The 18186-nt window shown below is 40.5% G+C and overlaps 1 protein-coding gene across 5 annotated transcripts in view; it reads left to right on the top strand.

Moving 5' to 3' along the window:
- The window catches only part of FRY (FRY microtubule binding protein), a 540327-nt gene that overhangs the window by 128397 nt on the left and 393744 nt on the right, over positions 1-18186 (top strand). The window contains exon 3 of one of the 5 annotated variants that reach the window (XM_053920708.2): positions 611-716. The exons of the other annotated variants lie outside the window; for them this stretch is intronic. Within the exon in view, the coding sequence (XP_053776683.1) occupies positions 707-716 (10 nt within the window). The 5' untranslated portion in view covers positions 611-706. The remainder of the gene's footprint in view (positions 1-610; positions 717-18186) is intronic. 5 annotated transcript variants of the gene reach the window in all.

Genomic DNA, 18186 nt, shown 5'->3' with positions numbered 1-18186 from the left:
ACAGTCAAGCAGATTGCAGACATTTCTACATGAAACTGCTTTTTTGTTGTTGTTTTTCTCATGTGTTGGTTTTTACTGGAAATACAGGTCATCATTACAACAATGACAGTTGTAACAGTTAGATGCATCCTGGCCTCCCTTAGGGTGACCCGGAGACGGTGAGGACAGCAGTTTGGTTCGGGTTGCCTCTTGAGCACCTACTTGTCACAGACACAGTGGAAGACACTGGAATTGAGCATACCCCCCCTAGTGTCCTGTTCTCTGTTAGAATTCTCTCATTCCAGAACCCTGCTGAAGACTGCATTGATGGCACTTCAGCATGGCCCTACAGGGACATCGAGCAGTTTGGTCAGGGCCTCCTTAAAGATGTGCTGTGACAAGAGAGCCTCTTGGATGGTGTTTAGTTGTTACAGGCTATGCATGGGCTCAGTGGTTCCACTTTGTAATGACAGGAACTATGTTTCATACACCTGGGATTCCCACAACACCCACCACTGGGCTTTGCATATGGTAGGTTCTTGCAAGGTGCTGAAATAGGCAAGGTGAAGATATGTGAGGATAAGGTGTCACAGCCACTCTGTGGGTCACATTCCAGCCCGGTTGTTCCTAGGCCACTTCCAGCGCAGCCGTGCTCAGGGGCCAAGCTAAGGAGCCTTGAAGGCAAGACGTGGACCCTCTCCTCTCATGAAATGGTTTCAGTCAATGAATGTCACCAAGTGAGTACCTTTCTCACAGTGGGGTTCAAGTTCTGATCCCCATCTTACTAAAAGTAGAACCTGGGATAAGTCCCTTGATGTCTCAAACCAGTTTCGCAGGTTGTGTTAAACTCAGATGAGATAAGGTGTGACCATGAAATGATGAACCAGATTTAACTATGTTCTCTTAGTCTTGGGTGGCATTAGAGGTTTTGTTTTCATAATTTAATACTCTTTCTTTTAATGGGTGGGTAGTGGGTATAATTGTGATGCTTTTGCAAATCTTCATAATTGGAAGGTTATCCAAAGTTTTGCTAAGCAGACCCTCTGCTAATGTAAATTCTATATTATGAGATGCCAGGAAAGACTATTTCATTTTAATTTTCTCATATAAAAGGATGACATGGAAACTCTTTTGAGTAATGTAAATTTCGACGTATTTTTCTTAACATGCGTCGTGAGACTTGAGAGTATTGTCATGTAAAGCCTTTGAAAATCGTTCGCTACTAGAAGCATCAATGCCTGTGTTTTATAAACCTGCAGCCTTGATTTGTTTAATATTTTTCCTACTTTTGTCTTCTGAAGGCCTTGCTTTTGGAAATTCAGCCCTTAAGCTTTTCTCTGAACTAAAACTTAGAATAGGAAGGTAATTACTTTCCACTGGTGATTTTTAAAAATCGCTTAGGGGCTCTGGCTGGGAACCTCAGGTGGTCAGAGTGTCCCTAAGACACCGGGGTTGCAGGTTCAATCCCTCTGGTCAGGGCGCACGCAAGAGTCAATGAGTGAACGCATAAATAAGTGGAGCAACAAATGGATGTTTCTCTCTCTCTCTCTCAAATAAATAAATTAATAGTAAAAAATAGAAAAATAACATATATGAAATTGTAAATGAATTCACTTGAAATTAATCTTTTTAAATATTTGCAGTGTTAGACATCAAAAACTTGTGATGCTCAACATTTAACATACTGGTTTAAAACATTTATGGCTTTACTTACTCAAAAATATGCAACAAAAATTGAGGTAGCCTGTTTACTTAAATAATCAAATGTATTTATTGGACAAGCTTATTCGGGGGATGGAGTTTTTGTCCTTGCTTTGCTTTGTTTTCTAAAAGGAAACAAAAGCAAACTTTGAGGATATCAGTGGCAACCCAGTTACCTTGAAGGAAAACAAAAACGCAAAGTGCTAATACTGTAATGTTTATATGCATGGTTTGTAAGCAAGGATTTTCACCTTTGTACAGGGACTGAGAGTGAGCTCAGCATAAGCAGAAGGCATCTGATTTATATCTCAACTTCAGGCTTTTCTCCTGTCATAAAAAAAAATAAAAATACAGGGTTCTGAATTCAGGAGTTAATAAAAGTGACTTAAACCCTTCCTATATAAAAGCAATTCATTTCCATTTGTTGATCTATACTAAATGTAATAGCTTTATCAATTTGAGAGATCCCACCCCCTTCCCCCGCCCCATTCTTAAAAAAAATGCTCTATAATGTATTCATATCTAGACTAAGAAAATATTACGTACATAATTTTATGTTTGCTCAATATACTTTGGTGATTCTTTTTAAACATTTTAAGTGTCTATATAAATAATGTACTTTTAACAAATATTTAGGGGGGAATGGCCATTTGGTTATTCAGTTGCATAGGAAATGACCATATCCTAACATTCTTTTGCTTCAAATATTTTAAGACTGTGTAAAGGATGTTGGCCTTCAAAATTTAATTACAATACCTCCAGCTTTTCTTTAAAATCTAGAAAAATATAGATTTGGGAATGGGCGGTTACCAAATGAGATTAACTGGGCAGCCATTTTTAGGTGACATACACGTAAAACTCTCCCCACAAGGGGGTCAGAGAGTTTTTCAGTCACCAGTTTAAATCCTTGCCATCGTAAGTGGGGCACGAGCTCATGTTTCTGTGTTGAACAACTGGTTGTCAGATGCACCTTTGAACGTACTGGGAGGTGAGTGTGTGTTTAGAGGTAGAGAGACCACATGGTGGTGTGGATTCTCATCCTGAGGTCAGAAGCACCAGTGTGGCACTACTCAGCTCTCAAGTAACACACCTCTCTCCCACCCTGATACTCCAGAAAGACTAAAGTCATTTTCATGGACAATCAATAGTGGATGGCTTTTTAGGGTAATTATGGGCAAGAAAGATACAATTTAAACAACATTCCTTAGTTTTGAAATATCAAAATAGGTGCCCAAGGGTAAATGGAAAATATCCTTGAGAAAGATGACATCTATTCATCAAAATTATAATGCTGAATTTTGGGGGTTGAAAACACTGTGCAAGGACTGAGGATGGTTAAGACATTAATACACAGTATTTAATTTTTCACTAGAAGAGCAGGGTGCATTAATTTGGGCATTCAGCTTCTGTGGCAACTAGTATTTAAGCTCCCTGACACACTCGCTAATGGCAGTACTGACACCATGTCATTTGGCACAGAAGCCCTAATTGGCAATGAGTCTGCCTACACGAAAGTCCCAGGGGACCTTAATTCTCCTCCTTCTCCTTTTCTGGGTTTCCTTGCTGGAGGTTTATTACTTTTTATAGTTGTTTCTCTTTTCTTCCCCCTCTAACAAACAGCTGAATGGGAAAGGGTCTGAAGTTGAATGTCCCTCCCCAAGGGCCCAACTCAAGAAGGGTTTCCATTCTTTTGAGATTTTCAAACTCCTGTATGACTAAGGGAATATTAATTTATCAGTATTTGTTTTTAAAATAAACTTTATTAACATTCAGATTTACAGAGAAATTGCAAAGATAGAGTTCCCACAAAGCCCACCCCCAGTTTCCCTTATTATTAACATCTCAGGTGAGTTTGGTACCTTTTTTACAATTAATGAACCAGCTTTGCTAGGTTATTGACTGAAGTCCATCTTGATTCAGATGTCCTTAGCTTTTTCCCAAATGTCCTTTTTGTGCTTCAGGATCCATATCACATGTCTCCCTGGGCTCCTTCCACCATAACAGTTTCTAAGACTTTCCTTGGTTTGGATGATCTTGACAGTTTTGAGTACAGGTCAGGTATTTTATAGAATGTGGCTCAATTTGGGAATTTGATATTTTTCTGGGATGAAGTCTTTTCACTGTATACCTTTGAAAAGTTGAAAAAGAATAGCTGAATTATGTCAATCTATTTCCTATTCAAAAATTTAAGTAATTTAAAAGACCTAAACTGTGGGAACTAGGAAGAAGAAAAAGGAGAGGCAAGAGGGAGGAGGAGAAGAGAAAGGAAGAAATTAAAGAGGAGAAGAAGGAGGAGAGTAGGTGAAGAAAGGCAGGGGGAGGGAGAGGGAGGGAGAGGGAGGCTTCAGTGATGGGTGACCCTGCCCAGGGCTCCCCACTCTGTAGGGAGAGCAGAGGCAGAAAGTCCTTCTGGTACTAGGGGTTCCTTGGGCCCGAAGTCCTGGGACAGGTGCCAGGGAGGAAAAGGGGGTGACCACTCGGTCGGGTCTGGACGCACTGATTGTGTCACCACCACTGCTGGTGGGGGACCAGCCTGAGTCCCACATAGGAGAGACCACCACCATCACCCAGCCCTGTTTATGGAAGGTGGACAACACAAGTGAAGGGGTGGTGCACATATTCCGCTAATACTTGTGCCGCCAGTTTTCAAGGACATCTCTGATCACGTCAGCATAATGAAACACACATGTACTTCTTCACTGCTCTGCAGAATCCAGGCAGGTGCCGAGTCCCAACTTGGCACCTCATGCGAACTGTGGAGGGGTCCTCTGGCTGTGCCCTCGATTGAGTCCAGAATAATGGGAGGTCAGTGATACATGCTCACCAGGGTCCCAGGCTAGAGGCTCCTGCAGGCGATGGCCCCTACACCTGGCCAGTGGTGGATGACTGGTGGCCCAAGACTGGTGGGAGGTAGAGGAACTCCCAGAACAACCACTTCCCACCCCAGGTCTTTGCAAGGACTGTTCTCAACCTGACAATGCTTTTCCACCGTCAGGCTTTTTAAGTGCTTTATAAAATTTTCTTTTAAAATTTATGCACAGACAATTTTACCTTCTTTGCTGTACAGTTCTATGAGTTTTAACAAAAAATAGAGTATAGCCACCCAGCTGGGCCCTCTCCTGCACCTGTGGGCCCCACTGCAAGGTCACATACTATTGAGCTTGGGGTCTGGAACCCACCCACTCTGACTTCCTCCAAAGGGAGCAGGCCCTAGTGGGGTGAGGGCAGCAATGTGGAAGCCCCTGGGGGCTAGTGGTGGAGAGAAATCTGTGATTAGGGTGCCCTGGTCTGAGGCAGCAGTGACTTGAGGAGGAGACTCCAAAGTCAGTGGTTGCCCCAGGGTTCTGGGGCCAAAGGCTAGGTCCAGGAACGGGTGTTTAGGGTACTACTCCAGTAGGGCTTTGGGCAGTGCTTAAGGAAGACCCTGGGTCTGGGGCTGCCCTGCTGCCTCAGAGGCCTCCACAGTACCCTGAGGCTCAGGCTGCTTCAGGCAGAGCTGGAGCAGATTCTGCGAGGACCTTGCCTGGTCCTCCAGAATGGGCCCCAGCCCAGGGCAGCAGAGGGAGTGGGGGTGCCTGCTATGCCCCTATCCTGCTCTGCTGCTCCAGCTTCTGATGCTGAACCTGCTTGTAGTTGATGAAGGCCTTCCAGACACCAGTGAAGGAAGCCTTTCTGGTTGTAGGGGATGAGGTCCATGAAGATCTTCTCCAACGGAGCACTGGAGCATAAGCAAGGACACTGCACAGGGCGACGTGCAGGGCAAGTCCACACCCCACAAAGCAGTAGTGCATGTCGTGGTAGAGGTCTCTGGGGCTCTGGGTCTTTGTTGGTGAAATGGAACTGGACCATCCTTGCGTTCCAGAACACAGGGCCCGGTGTGGTTAGCGGCTGCAGTCTTGATGTGGCTGCTTCTTTAAATCTCTGCAGGACCTCCATTCAGCTAGGTTTCAGGCAGTTTTGAATGATGGTGGTTCTGTAGTTTAGGTGTAATTTTGATTTGGTTGAGGGAGCCAGGCTCCTGTTTTGTGACCAGGATCTCTTCCCTGCCTTCCTCAGCTGGGTCCTATCAATTTTTGTTCTTAATCAACTGTGCAAATACAGAATTATTGGAGGGGCTCTCTCAGAATCCATAGGCACTGGCACTGGAGATTTTAGTTTAGTAAGTCTAGGCTGGGGTTAGGTTTCTAACTACATTGTGAAAATTTTCCCCACATACATATGACATTTGTCTCATCCCTGGTTGAGAATTACTGACTTAAAGGAACTAGAAAAGATCCTCAAAGATCAAAGTTTTCTTAAATATTCCGTGTTTCACATGTAGGAAGCAGGAGACAGCTATCTGTGGCAGGCCCCCACCCCTGCCCCTTGTCTTCCAGTCCCCACACACACACCAGGCACCGCTGCTCTCAAAGGTCAGTGTGTTCTCGGGCAGGAGGAGAACCCTTGTTTTCTTTCCTAATAGTGACTGGATATGAGTTCCCTTATGTACAGACTTCCGCCTGGTATCCATTCATACTCTTCTAAGGCAGACTGGCAGAGTGCAGAGGTCCAGCTCACTCATCTCTAGGTTGTTCTGATACCTGCTGAGAACCACAGGATAAAACACTAGGGCTCTTTCTGCTACCTCTTGACCAGTCTTTTAAGTGGCAACAATATGCTATGGACTAAATGTTTGTGTCACCCCCAAAATAAATTTTAAACCCATTATCCCAAGCTGGATGGTATTTGGAGGTGGGGGCTTGGGGAGACACTTAGGCTGTGAGGATGGAACCCTCATTAATGGGATGAGTGCCCTTATAAGAAGAGATACCAGAGATTTGGTTTGTTGCTCTGCCATGTGAAGACACAGCCAGAAAGATGGCTATCTGCAAACCAGGAGGAAAGCTTGCACCAGACATTGAATTGTCCCGGACCCTGGTCTTAGACTTCCCAGCCTCCAGAACTGTGGGACATACAAGAGGGGGGACCCAAAAAACCCCAGAATTTATTTATTAAAAATATGTATTTATTCTTACATATTTAAACTTCAGTCACCTTCTAAGTGCATTCCATTTGATGCAATACACCTATCGAGATGTTTTTTCCACTGCTCATAACACTTTTTAAATTTTTGATTAATTCTTTTATTGTTGTTCAGTTACAGTTGTCCCCATTTTCCCCCCCCTTATACTCCCCCACCCTCCCCATTGTCTTTGTCCATGGGTCCTTTATACATGTTCCTTGGTAACCCTTCCCTTCTTTGCCCTGTTATTCCCCTCCCCCAGTTTTTGACCTGGTGGATTTTGATGCCTTTTAGTGCTTCTGCCATTTTTTATTTTACCTCTTCTACATTGGCAAAATATTTCCATTCGAGGACTTTTTACAGCCAGGGAAACAAACAAAAAAAAGTAACTTGGAGGGAGATTGAGTGAATAGGGAAGGTGAGGCATGGGGACCGTGCTGTTTTTGGTCAAAAATTGCTGAACCCTCAGCATGATGTGGGCTGGTGTGCTCACAAATCACCCATCATGAAATGGGCAAATGCATTGAGTCTTCAAAAAAATTCACTGAAGCCAAATACAGCCTCTCACAACCACGCCAGCTGGTACACTGATAACAGATGAGTTCCTAGAACAGTTACCTGGTGGGGGAAGCCTGTACTATAAGGGGTCTACCCTCCAGATAGGAATTTCTTTTTTTTTGGAGGGGGGTCCTCCCTAGTACATGTTTATCGTCCAAACACCCAGTCTGTGATAACTTGTTGTTATCAGGCCGAGCTGACTGAACCACAGTAATTCTTAGAGGCAGCCAATTGGATGAATGGGAGACATTTTACGTTCTTAAAAAAAAAAAAAAAAAAAAAAAACCTCTCCAACAGTACAAGTAATGTTATAAAATGTAGAAAGTTTTAATGAATAGAAGTTAGTGAATATCATCTGTGATACCTAATGCTGCCCAGAAACTGCATTCCTGAGAAATAGGATAAACCTTAACTACTTACTTTCTTTCGTATTGAACCACATCCCTCCAATATAAACAGTAGTTGAGCAACTTCTCAAGAGAAATATTGCCAATATATACTTACTTTTAATAAAGATGCCATAAACCACTACATAACTATTTAAATAAAGGCCTATGGCTGTTTTTGGAAGATTGTAAACATCCCAAAGCTAGTGCCTTGCATGTTGTCTTAATTTCTGCCGAATTGCAAAGGGCTGTGCTGTTCCCTATGTATCTGTGCCATTCAGTCCTTCCTCAGCAGAAAGCAGGTTACTGGAATGTGTGCCTAACTAATCTCTGTAACGATAGAAGCTGTTTTACTGGCAATAAACCAGCCTCTGATTCCATACCAAACATGGCCATGTGCACAAACATGGATGAGTAAGAAAAGAGAAGCGGTTGGACCAATAGCTTTGGAAGAACGCCTAAAATCTTCATCGATGGGGGTGAGACGGGGTGAGGCAGGCGGTGAGGGACCGCAGAGGAAACCCATCAGGAATTTGTCTGATGTACTCAGCAGAAGGAACTAAAAAAACTAAAAATAAAAATAAACAAGCAAAAAGAAAATACACAATGTGACATCTACATATGCAGTCACCTGCACAGCAGGGAATATATGGAGTGGTTTTTATTTTTTAAATGTTGCTGATAGAGATGGGGAGAGATGACTTGCAGAGATGGAGCTGGGTTTGGTGCTTACCTGTGGAAATGGGAACACTTCCTAAATATCACATGGGTGGTTAGGAGACAGGGCAGCATGAGAGTGATCAGTCATTATTTGATGAGTCATGTCTCCATCTTTGAAAGGTTCTCTTAAAGTTTCCAAACATTGGAGGTAATGATGAGTTAACACAGGGCTGAATAGAAAGTGGAGGCTTTCTGTTACGTATTGCTTTCATTATGTTTGAGAATATAATGTGTGGAAGAAAATGGAAAAATTTACTCAAAACCCGCCACACTTTCAGGAACTACAGTAGAGTTTCGTATTTATGGTTTTGCTCCTTTAAAGTACTGTTTAGGTATTTGAGATTAACCAACACCATACAATATGTTAATACATATAAAATTTGTGCACAGAATACAGAATTCCACCCATCCATGGACCAGAGTGTTTAAAAGCCCCTAATCTGCTGAGCTCTGCAGTTACAATCTTAATGCACACATTGCTGTATGCTACTTGTTACTGAACGGAACACCACGCAACATCTGGTAAAATGTGGCATAGTACAATATTGCAGTTTAGGACCTAAAATAGGTTATAAACCTAGAAATGCCATGGATTTCATCTGAAGTGGTATGATGAGGTGAGAGGCATATCTCATTTAAAAAATATTTTAATTTCATTATTGGGAAACTAAGGAGAAGTACACCCATTTGAAGTCATACAGATTCATTAAGCTTGGACCTTGCCAATTCTGGCTATCAGTGAGCTATTTCATTGTCAATGGTTTAATCAAGAAGGCATCTTAGAGAACCTATGGCATTTTTTTCAAGAATTTGCTTCTTTGTTTTAATTTTTTTATTAAAAAAATTTTCAACCACAATTCATACATAATACCATTCTGCACCAGCCTCAGGTGTACAGCAAAGTGGTCAAAAAAACCCACACACTCCACACAGTGGCCCCCCTCCCCCGCTGCCCCAGACACCCACTCAGCTCCATATCTATTTATCTCAAGATTATTGACTATATTATCCATGCTGCAATCCACATTCCTGTGGCTATTCTATACCTACCAATTTGTACTGCTTAATCCCTTCACCTTTTTCACCCGGACCCCTAACCCCCCACCCCTCTCGTAGCTGTCAGTCTATTCTATGTATCTGTGAGTCTGTTTCCATTTTGTTTATTTATTTTGTTCAATAGGTTCTACATGTAAGTGAGATCATATCGTATTTGACTTTCTCTGACTGACTGATTCACTTAGCATAATACCTTCTAGGTCCATCCATGCTATTGCAAAAGGTAAGATTTCATTCTTTTTTATAGCTGAATAGTATTCTATTGTGTAAATGTACCATAGCATTTTTATCCATTAATGATGCAATGAACATAGGGGCACATATTTTCTTTGAATAAGTGTTTTGGGTTTCTTGAGGTATATTCCCAGATGTGGAATTGCTGAGTCATAAGTCAATCCCATTTTAATTTTTTAAGGAACCTTCACACTGTTTTCCATAGTGATTTGCACCAATCTGCATTCCTACCAACAGTGCATGAGGGTTTCCTTTTTTCCACATCCTTTCCAACACTTGTTGTTTGCTGATTTATTCATCATAGACATTCAGATGAGTGTGAGGTGGTATCTCGTTGTGATTTTGATTTGCATTTCTCTGGTAATTAGTGATGTTGAACATTTTTTCATATTTCCATTGGCCATCTCTCTTTGGAGAAGTGTCTATTCAGATCTTCTGCTCATTTTTTACTTGGGTTGTTTGCTTTTCTGATGTTAAGTAATTGTCTCCTCATTATGAATCTTGCCTTTGAATCCTGGAGATACAGTGTTTTTTCAGAGCTCAGACTGCAAAAAGTGCATGGTGGTTGTGCTGTTGAAGAACCCAAACAAGAACATAAGTCACTTGACAATGAGTACAACACAGAATCAGAGAATCACTGAATTATGAATGTGGAAAAAATCTTAGAGATTGTCTAATTCAATGCTCTTATTTTACAGAGCAGGAAATACAGGCATAGTCAGCTTACATCTAGGGTCTCCTGTTCCCCAGTCTAACTTCATGAGAGCATCACAGAGACCTACTTGCCTCTGGGACCCCTACAGAGAGCTGTGGATGTCATTTTCTCCTCACTTTCTATGTTAAAAAAAAATGACCCTAAGATTCTTAAACTAGGTCTCTGTGAGAAACAGGAGACCCTCGATGTAAGCTGACTATGCAGGCCTGTATTTCCTCCTCTGTAAAATAAGAGCATTTTAGTAATTGAACAAAAAAGTTTATCATTCTTTTCCATACAGGTTATAACCAAATCCCTAATTAAAAAATCCATTAATAAGTCTCCAATTAAGGGGATAATGATTGTAGACAGTAGTCTTGGCCTAAATATGCTTGTGGAGCAGCTCTGTGCCTGCATCTATCATTGAGAAGTTAATGTTTTGCCCATTTTGGGGAAATACAGCACTTTTTACATAATTACAGCCACGAGGCAGTGGCTGGAGGACCGGAGCCAGGAAGGTGGCAGCTGGCAGACCCAGCCAGGTGGCGGATTACAGACTGGGCGGTCCCACATTCACAAGCAGATAAACTGGGAAGGACAACTGGGGGACGAGACAAACCACGCAACCCAGGGTTCCAGTGTGGGGAAATAAAGCCTCAAACATCTGATTGAAAACACCAGTGGGGGTTGAGGCAGCAGCAGGATAAACTCCCAGCTTCACAGGACAGTTTGTTGGGGAGACCAACAGGGTCCTAGAATGTACACAAACCCACCCACCCAGGAATCAGCACCAGAAGGGCCCAATTTACTGTGGGTAGTGGGGGAAGTGACTGAAAATGGGCAGAGAGCGGAGCAAGCAGCATTGTTCCCTCTCAAACTCCTCCCCCACATACAGCATCACAACTCAGCAACATGGGTTGCCTCACCCTGGTGAATACGTAAGGCTCCGCCCCTTACTATGTAACAGGTATGCAGAGACAAAAAAACCCAAAAATGGCCCAAACCAAAGAAGAAATCAGAGCTCCAGGAAAAATACAACTAAGTGATGAAGAGATAGCCAACCAATCAGATGCACAGTTCAAAACACTGGTAATTAGGATGCTCACAGAATTGGTTGAATTTGGTTGCAAATTAGATGAAAAAATGAAGAATATAAGTGAAGTAAAGAAAATGTACAGGGAACCAACAATGATGCAATGGAAATTGGGACTCAAATCAACAGTGTGGACTAGAAGGAAGAAAGAAACATTCAACCAGAACAGAATAAAGAAACAAGAATTCAAAAAAATGAGGAGAGGCTTAGGAACCTCCAGGACATCTTTAAACGTTCCAACATCCAAATTATAGGAGTACCAGAAGGAGAGAGGAAGAGCAAGAAATTGAAAACTTATTTGAACAAATGATGGAGAACTTCCCCAATCTGGCAAAGGAAATAGACTTCCAGGAAGCCCAGGAAGCTCAGAGAGTCCCAAAGAAGTTGGGCTCAAGGAGTAACACACCAAGGAACATCATAATTACATTACCCAAGATAAAAGATAAGGAAAGGATCTTAAAAGCAGCAAGAAAAAAGGAGACAGTTACCTACAAAGGACTGCCCATAAGTCTGTCAGCTGATTTCTCAAAAGAGACCTTACAGGCAAGAAGGGGCTGGCAAGAAGTATTCCAAGTCATGAAAGGCAAGGACCTACATCCAAGATTACTGTATCCAGCAAAGCTATCATTTTGGATGGAAGGGCAGATAAATTGCTTCCCAAATAAGGTCAAGTTCAAGGAGTTCATCATCACCAAGCCCTTATTATATGAAATGTTAAAGGGACTTATCTAAGAAAAAGAAGATAAAAAATAGGAACAATAAAAATGACAGCAAACTCACAGTTATTAACAACCACACCTAAAACAAAAACAAAATAAAACTAAGCAAACAACTAGAACAGGAACAGAACCACAGAAATGGAGATCACATGAAGGGTTATCAATAGGGAAGTGGGAGGGGGAGAGAGGGGGGAAAGGTACAGAGAATAAGTAGCATAAATGGTAGGTAGAAAATAGACAGGGGGAGGGTAAGAATAGTATAGGAAATGTAGAAGCCAAAGAACTTATAAGTATGACCCATGGACATGAACTATAGGGGGGGAATGTGGGAGGGAGGGGATGGGCAGGATGGAGTGGAGTGAAGGGGGGTAAACGCGACAATTGTAATAGCATAATCAATAAATATAATTAAAAAAAAGATTTCCCACTAGCAACAAGGAAGATGTGCAGAACATGGGTGGGGTGGGGGGGAGAAGAAAGAACTAAATGAAATGGAGGCAAGCAATTTTTCAGTTACAGAGTTTAAAGTAATTTGAGTTTAAACAATAATTTGTTTCCTTTTTTTAAGAGGCTTTTATTTATTTATTACAGAGGGGGGAAAGGAGGGAGAAAGAGAGAAAGAAACATTGATGCACAAGATAAACATCGATTGGTTGCCTCTCACACATCCCCAACCAGGAACCTGGCCCACATCTGACCAGGAATCAAACCAGCAACCTTTGCTTCACAGGCCAGCGCTCAATCCACTGAGCCACACCAGCCAGGGCTAAATAATTTCTTAAGAAACCAAAGTCTTGCCCTGGCCAGTGTAGCTCAGTGGATTGAGTACTGACCTGTGAATCAAAAGATTGCATATTCAATTCCCAGTCGGGGCACGTGCCTGGGTTGCAGTCCAGGTCCCCCATGGGGGTGTGTGAGAGGCAATCAGTGTATCTCTTACACATCAATGTTTCTCTCCCTCTCTTTCTCCCTCCCTTACCCTCTCTCTAAAAATGAATAAATAAAATTAAAATAAAGAAACAATAGTCTTCCTTATTAGTGGTTTTCCAGGGAATGTAGTTTCTTCTTCTCCCCAAATTCCTTATTACCTGGACCCTGTTGTTCCACTCTTGCCTTAATTGTTCCATAGGCTTTTTTGCTTATTTTTAGCTATTTTAAGTCCTTTGAAGATTAAGTGGTAAGTATAATGTGGTATCCTCTGAGCATCACCTGAGCTAAATAAAATCTTTTTCCAGCAAAAGCAGCCTTGTTTTTTTCACTTCCTTTCCCCCACTTGCCGTATCCTAGATAAAGCTGATATTAGCCCTTCACATGTCTATTAAGTTGCACCATGTTTTTGAGTAACTATTTTTGATTAATTTGTTTGCTTCTGCATCATAAGTTGCTTCAATTATTTGACAATTTCTTTGGGGCTAACATAGATTTACAAAACCAAAACTTTATAATGCACTCCACTCTTGCTGGTATTATTATGTATGTCGCAATAGCAGGGAAAACAATGGTCTTTTGTGCAACAATGTGGAAGAGTTAAGTAGAAGGAATGAAAAGTGATTCCACAAGGGAGAAAACAAGTGAATTTCCTAAAATCATTAATATAGTGACAAGTCTATGCAACTTTTGCATTAACTAATCAGGTATAAAGTCTTATTCTGAAGAAAGCTTGAAATGATGGTTCTTTGATGTCTGGCATGGGTTGTTTACCTGATGAAGCAACACAGATATCTCAGGACTAACCAGCTTGACGACTGACAGCAAACTCCTTAAGGCCAGGACTTTATGTGTTTGGCACAATTATACTTATTGTACAGCAGTGCTGTGTAAATATTTAATAACAGTTCCTCCCACACCTATTCCTGGCGGGTCTAGCCTTCCTGACTTGTCATGTCCATAATCAAATATGTATTTCCACATTAATCATTTAAGGTGTGGTGCTACTTTTAGGCTGGTTTCTCTGGGGTGGTGCCATCTTCCTTAGGCTTGGTGTATGCTCTGAGTGACAGGAAGAGAAGTAATTAGCTATGAATATCACACTGCACTCTATTCTTTTCTTCCTTTAAAATTGTCTTCATTGGTGAGATGGAGGACTTACATTTTCTCCTAAAAGTAAGCAATCACTTCTTTTGAAGTTATACGAAGACCTGGGTATCGCCATCCAGGCTCTGTCACTATGGACAGCTCACTTTCCACTGTGAGGGTCAGTTTGCTCATTTGAAGAAGAAACTCCCAGGCCCACCATAGATGTTGTCTCTGGACGCAAAGCCTCAGTGTGCTGCCTATGTCCAGAGGTAACATTTGGGCTTATTACTGAGAAGAAATAAATTAACTATTGTTAAATCTACCTTTCTAGTGAATGTGAAAAAGGTGCTACTACTTAAATATTTAATCTGTTGTCTGATTTTTTCTTTTTTTAGAATTTACCCAATATTCATTATATAGAAGAAGGAAGTGATTGCGGCAACACATTGGAATTCCAAAGCATATACATATAGAATAACTTAGCTATTTAATTATGTGAATTTTAAAAGAACAACAAAATTTAGAGTTATCAGACAGAACAAAACCTACTAGCCCTGAAGACAAAAGTATACTATTTGTGTGACCTCCACCCCTTTGTTTCTTTAGTTTTTTTATCAGTAAAATGAGAATCTTATCTTTCTGTTTCCCAGAGGACAAACAATGAGATAAAGACCTAAGGGTCCATTGCAGTCTTAGGAGTTTCAATCAGACACTTTCTCCTGTAAAGATACTGCTACCATCTGGTGCTCCACGTTTTGTGACAGTGGGAGTGCCCTCATCTTCTCGGCTCACCCCGGCTCTCCCAGTTGCTCTCGGGACTTTCCCCACAATTTCCTGTGTCTGGTCACATTTGCAGCCACCATTTTTGCTCCCACAAAATGATCATTATTCTTTTTGTTACAACAGCACTAATCAGGCCCAAGATTATCTGTCAAAAGAGAAATAATTAAGGCCCCAGAAAAATGCACAGATGCTTTTAGTTATATTCACCTTGTCTTCCTCTCCTATAGGGAATCCCCAGTCTGCAGAAGTTTCTTTGTGTGTGCACTGAGGTTTCCAAGGGTGACTTGGGTAAACTGAAAAAGTCATTTGGCCCAGGCCAACATCTGGGTCATTTCTACCTGTAGTCATTTTCATTTTCATGAAGTTAAACATGTTTAGGGAAGTGAATCCCAGTTAAGTTTTTTGGGAGGAACACAGCTCGGGTCCCACTAAATCACAGGTGGCAAACACAGGGCCTGCAGGCCGAATCCAGCCTTCCACCTTGGTTTATCCGGCCTGGCACCTTATTTTTACCAGGAGGCAGCACTGAGCTCCTTGCCCTTAGTTAAGGAGTAGTTACATTTATACAGTCCTGAAATCACGTTTGGCCCTTTGAAGGCAACCGCAAGGCCGATGTGGCCCCCGGTGAAAATGAGTTTGACACCCCTGCACTAAATCTTCAGTTAATTAACCTTCATCACCTAACAGTAACTATTATGTTTTCCATGGCAACAATTTACAGCATGTTAACCTCATGTTTAAATTATTAATATTACCTATTAATGCATGGCTGCATCCAGAAGCCTCTAAGCCATTGATATTATCTTTAAGTACAATATATTTCATTTATGCCTTTGAATACCTTTAAACATGTAGACTTCTTACACAGAGTACCCCAATACTAATTTTAATTGTTCTACAATTAACTACGATCATCTTGCCTAATTCGATCTTCATTTCTATATTAGTAAATCTTGTAATTTTTATTGTTATGATTATTTTCCCACATTGATCCCCACCTTCCATGACTATGATTCATAGAAGAATCACATACCAGATTGATCATTCATTCATTCTGTAAACACTTTTTGAGTATCTATTACATGCCAGCACTGGACTAGAACTTGCTCATGAGTATTGAACTTCTCCCACTACTATTATAGAGCACTCTGTTTCTCCCTTCAGTGCTGTCAGTATTTGCTTTGTATTTTTAGGAGCTCTGTTGTTTGGTGCATATATAATCATAATATCTTCTTGGTGAATTGATATTTTTATTATTATATAATGTCCTTTGTTTCTTGTAACAGTTTTTGACTTAAAGTTTATCCTGTCTGATATTAATATAGCCACCCCTGCTTTCTTTTAGTAACTATTTGAATGGGGTACCTTTTTTCATCCTTTTACTTTGAGCCTATTTGTGTCCTTAAATCCTTATATCTAAAATAAGCCTCTTGTGGATAGCATACAGTTGGATTCTGTTTATTTTTTTTAATCCATTATGCCAGTCTATATCTTTAGAATAAGTAGTTTAGTACATTTACATTTAAAGCAGTTACTAAGAGGGAAAGACTTAAGTGCCATTTTTTAAGTTTGTTTTTTGTAAGTCTTACAGCTTTTTGTTCCTCATTTTCTTTCTTGCTGCCTTCCATTTTGCTTAGCTGATTTTTCTTATAGTCTAGTATTTTGATTTCCTTTTCATTTCCTTCTCATTTCATACCTGTCCCTGGCTATTGAGTATATTTTATAGATATGTTTATGGTGGTTACCATGGGAATTACATAAAATATCCTGAAGTTATAACAATCTGTTTTAGACTGATAAAAATTTAAATTTAATTATGCACAAAACCTCTACTTGTTTACATTTCTGCCCTGACCCCAGTTTACACTTGCAATGTCCCAAATTATATTTTTATATATTGTGACCCGTTAACATGGATTTATAAACTTTTTAATATTTTTGTCTTTTACATCCTATAAAAGAATTGATAGTGGAGTAATAAACCAAAATTACAATAGTTCAAGTTTTCATATCTCTCTATATATTGACCTTCATCAGTGGACTTACGGATTCACATGATTTTAAGTTACTGCCAAGCATCCTTTTGTTTCAACTTCAAGGATTTTCTTTAGCATTTCTTGTAGTGTTAACTCCCTTAGCTTTCATTTTGCTGGGAATGTCTTAATTTTGCTCTTATTTTTGAAGAGCTGTTTTGCTGGATATAGTACTCTCAGTACTTTAAATATATTATCCCATTGCCTTCTAGCTGGCAAGATTCTGCTGAGAAATCTGCTGATAACCTTACTGAAGATCCCTTGTACATGGCAAGTCACTCTTCTTTTGCTGCTTTCAAGATTCTCTCTTCGTCTTTGACTCTGCCATTTGATTACAATGTGTTTCAGGGTGGGTGCCTTTAGGTTTATGCTACTTATAGTTTAAGATTTTTGTATGTATATATCCATATCTTTCCTCAAGTTTGGGGCATTTTTACCATTTTTTCCACAAATGAATTTTCTGTCCCTTTCTCCCTCTGTTCTCAATTTGGGACTTCTATAATGCATATATTGATCTGTTTTATGGTATACCTCATAAGTCTCATAGACTCCCTTCCTTTTCTTTATTCTTTTTTCTTTTTGTTTATAAGACTCAATAATTTCAAATGACCTACCTTCAAGTTTTCTGATTTTTTTCTGCCTGTTCGAATCTATTGTTGAATCCCTCTAGTGAAAGTTTTAGTGCGGTTGTTGTTTTATTCAGCTCCATAATTTATGTGTGACTCTTTTTTATACTCTCTATCTCTTTGTTGATAGTCTTACTTTGTTCATACCTTTTTCCTGAATTTGTTTAGCTATCTGCCTGTGTTCTCCTTTATGTCATTGAGCATACTTAAGAAAATTGTCTTGAAGTCTTTTTATTTTTAGTAAGTTCAAGGCCTGTATTTCTTTAGGGTTGGTTCCTGGGGATTTATTTCGTTTCTTTGAATGGGCCATATTACCCTTTTTTGTATGTTTTGTGATATTTTGTTGAAAATTGATGATTTGAAGAAACGATCTCCTCACGGCAGTCTTTGGGGACTGGCTCTACACAGAGGAAGCTCCTCACTAATCAACCTGGCATGAAGGCTTAAGGTCCTCTCAGACTTTTTCTGGGGATATGTATTTCTTGAACTTATACTTAAGCTTTTTTGTTCTCTCCAATTCTCCTGTATACACGGCTGCTTTAAAATCTATTTATTTTCCTAAAAGTTTTATCCCTGTTTATTCTCA

Source organism: Desmodus rotundus, chromosome 3 (genome assembly GCF_022682495.2).
Source record: "Desmodus rotundus isolate HL8 chromosome 3, HLdesRot8A.1, whole genome shotgun sequence".
Classification (NCBI taxonomy): domain Eukaryota; kingdom Metazoa; phylum Chordata; class Mammalia; order Chiroptera; family Phyllostomidae; genus Desmodus; species Desmodus rotundus.
Note: the sequence above shows the minus strand (reverse complement) of the source record. Positions and strands in the feature narration are given on the sequence as shown.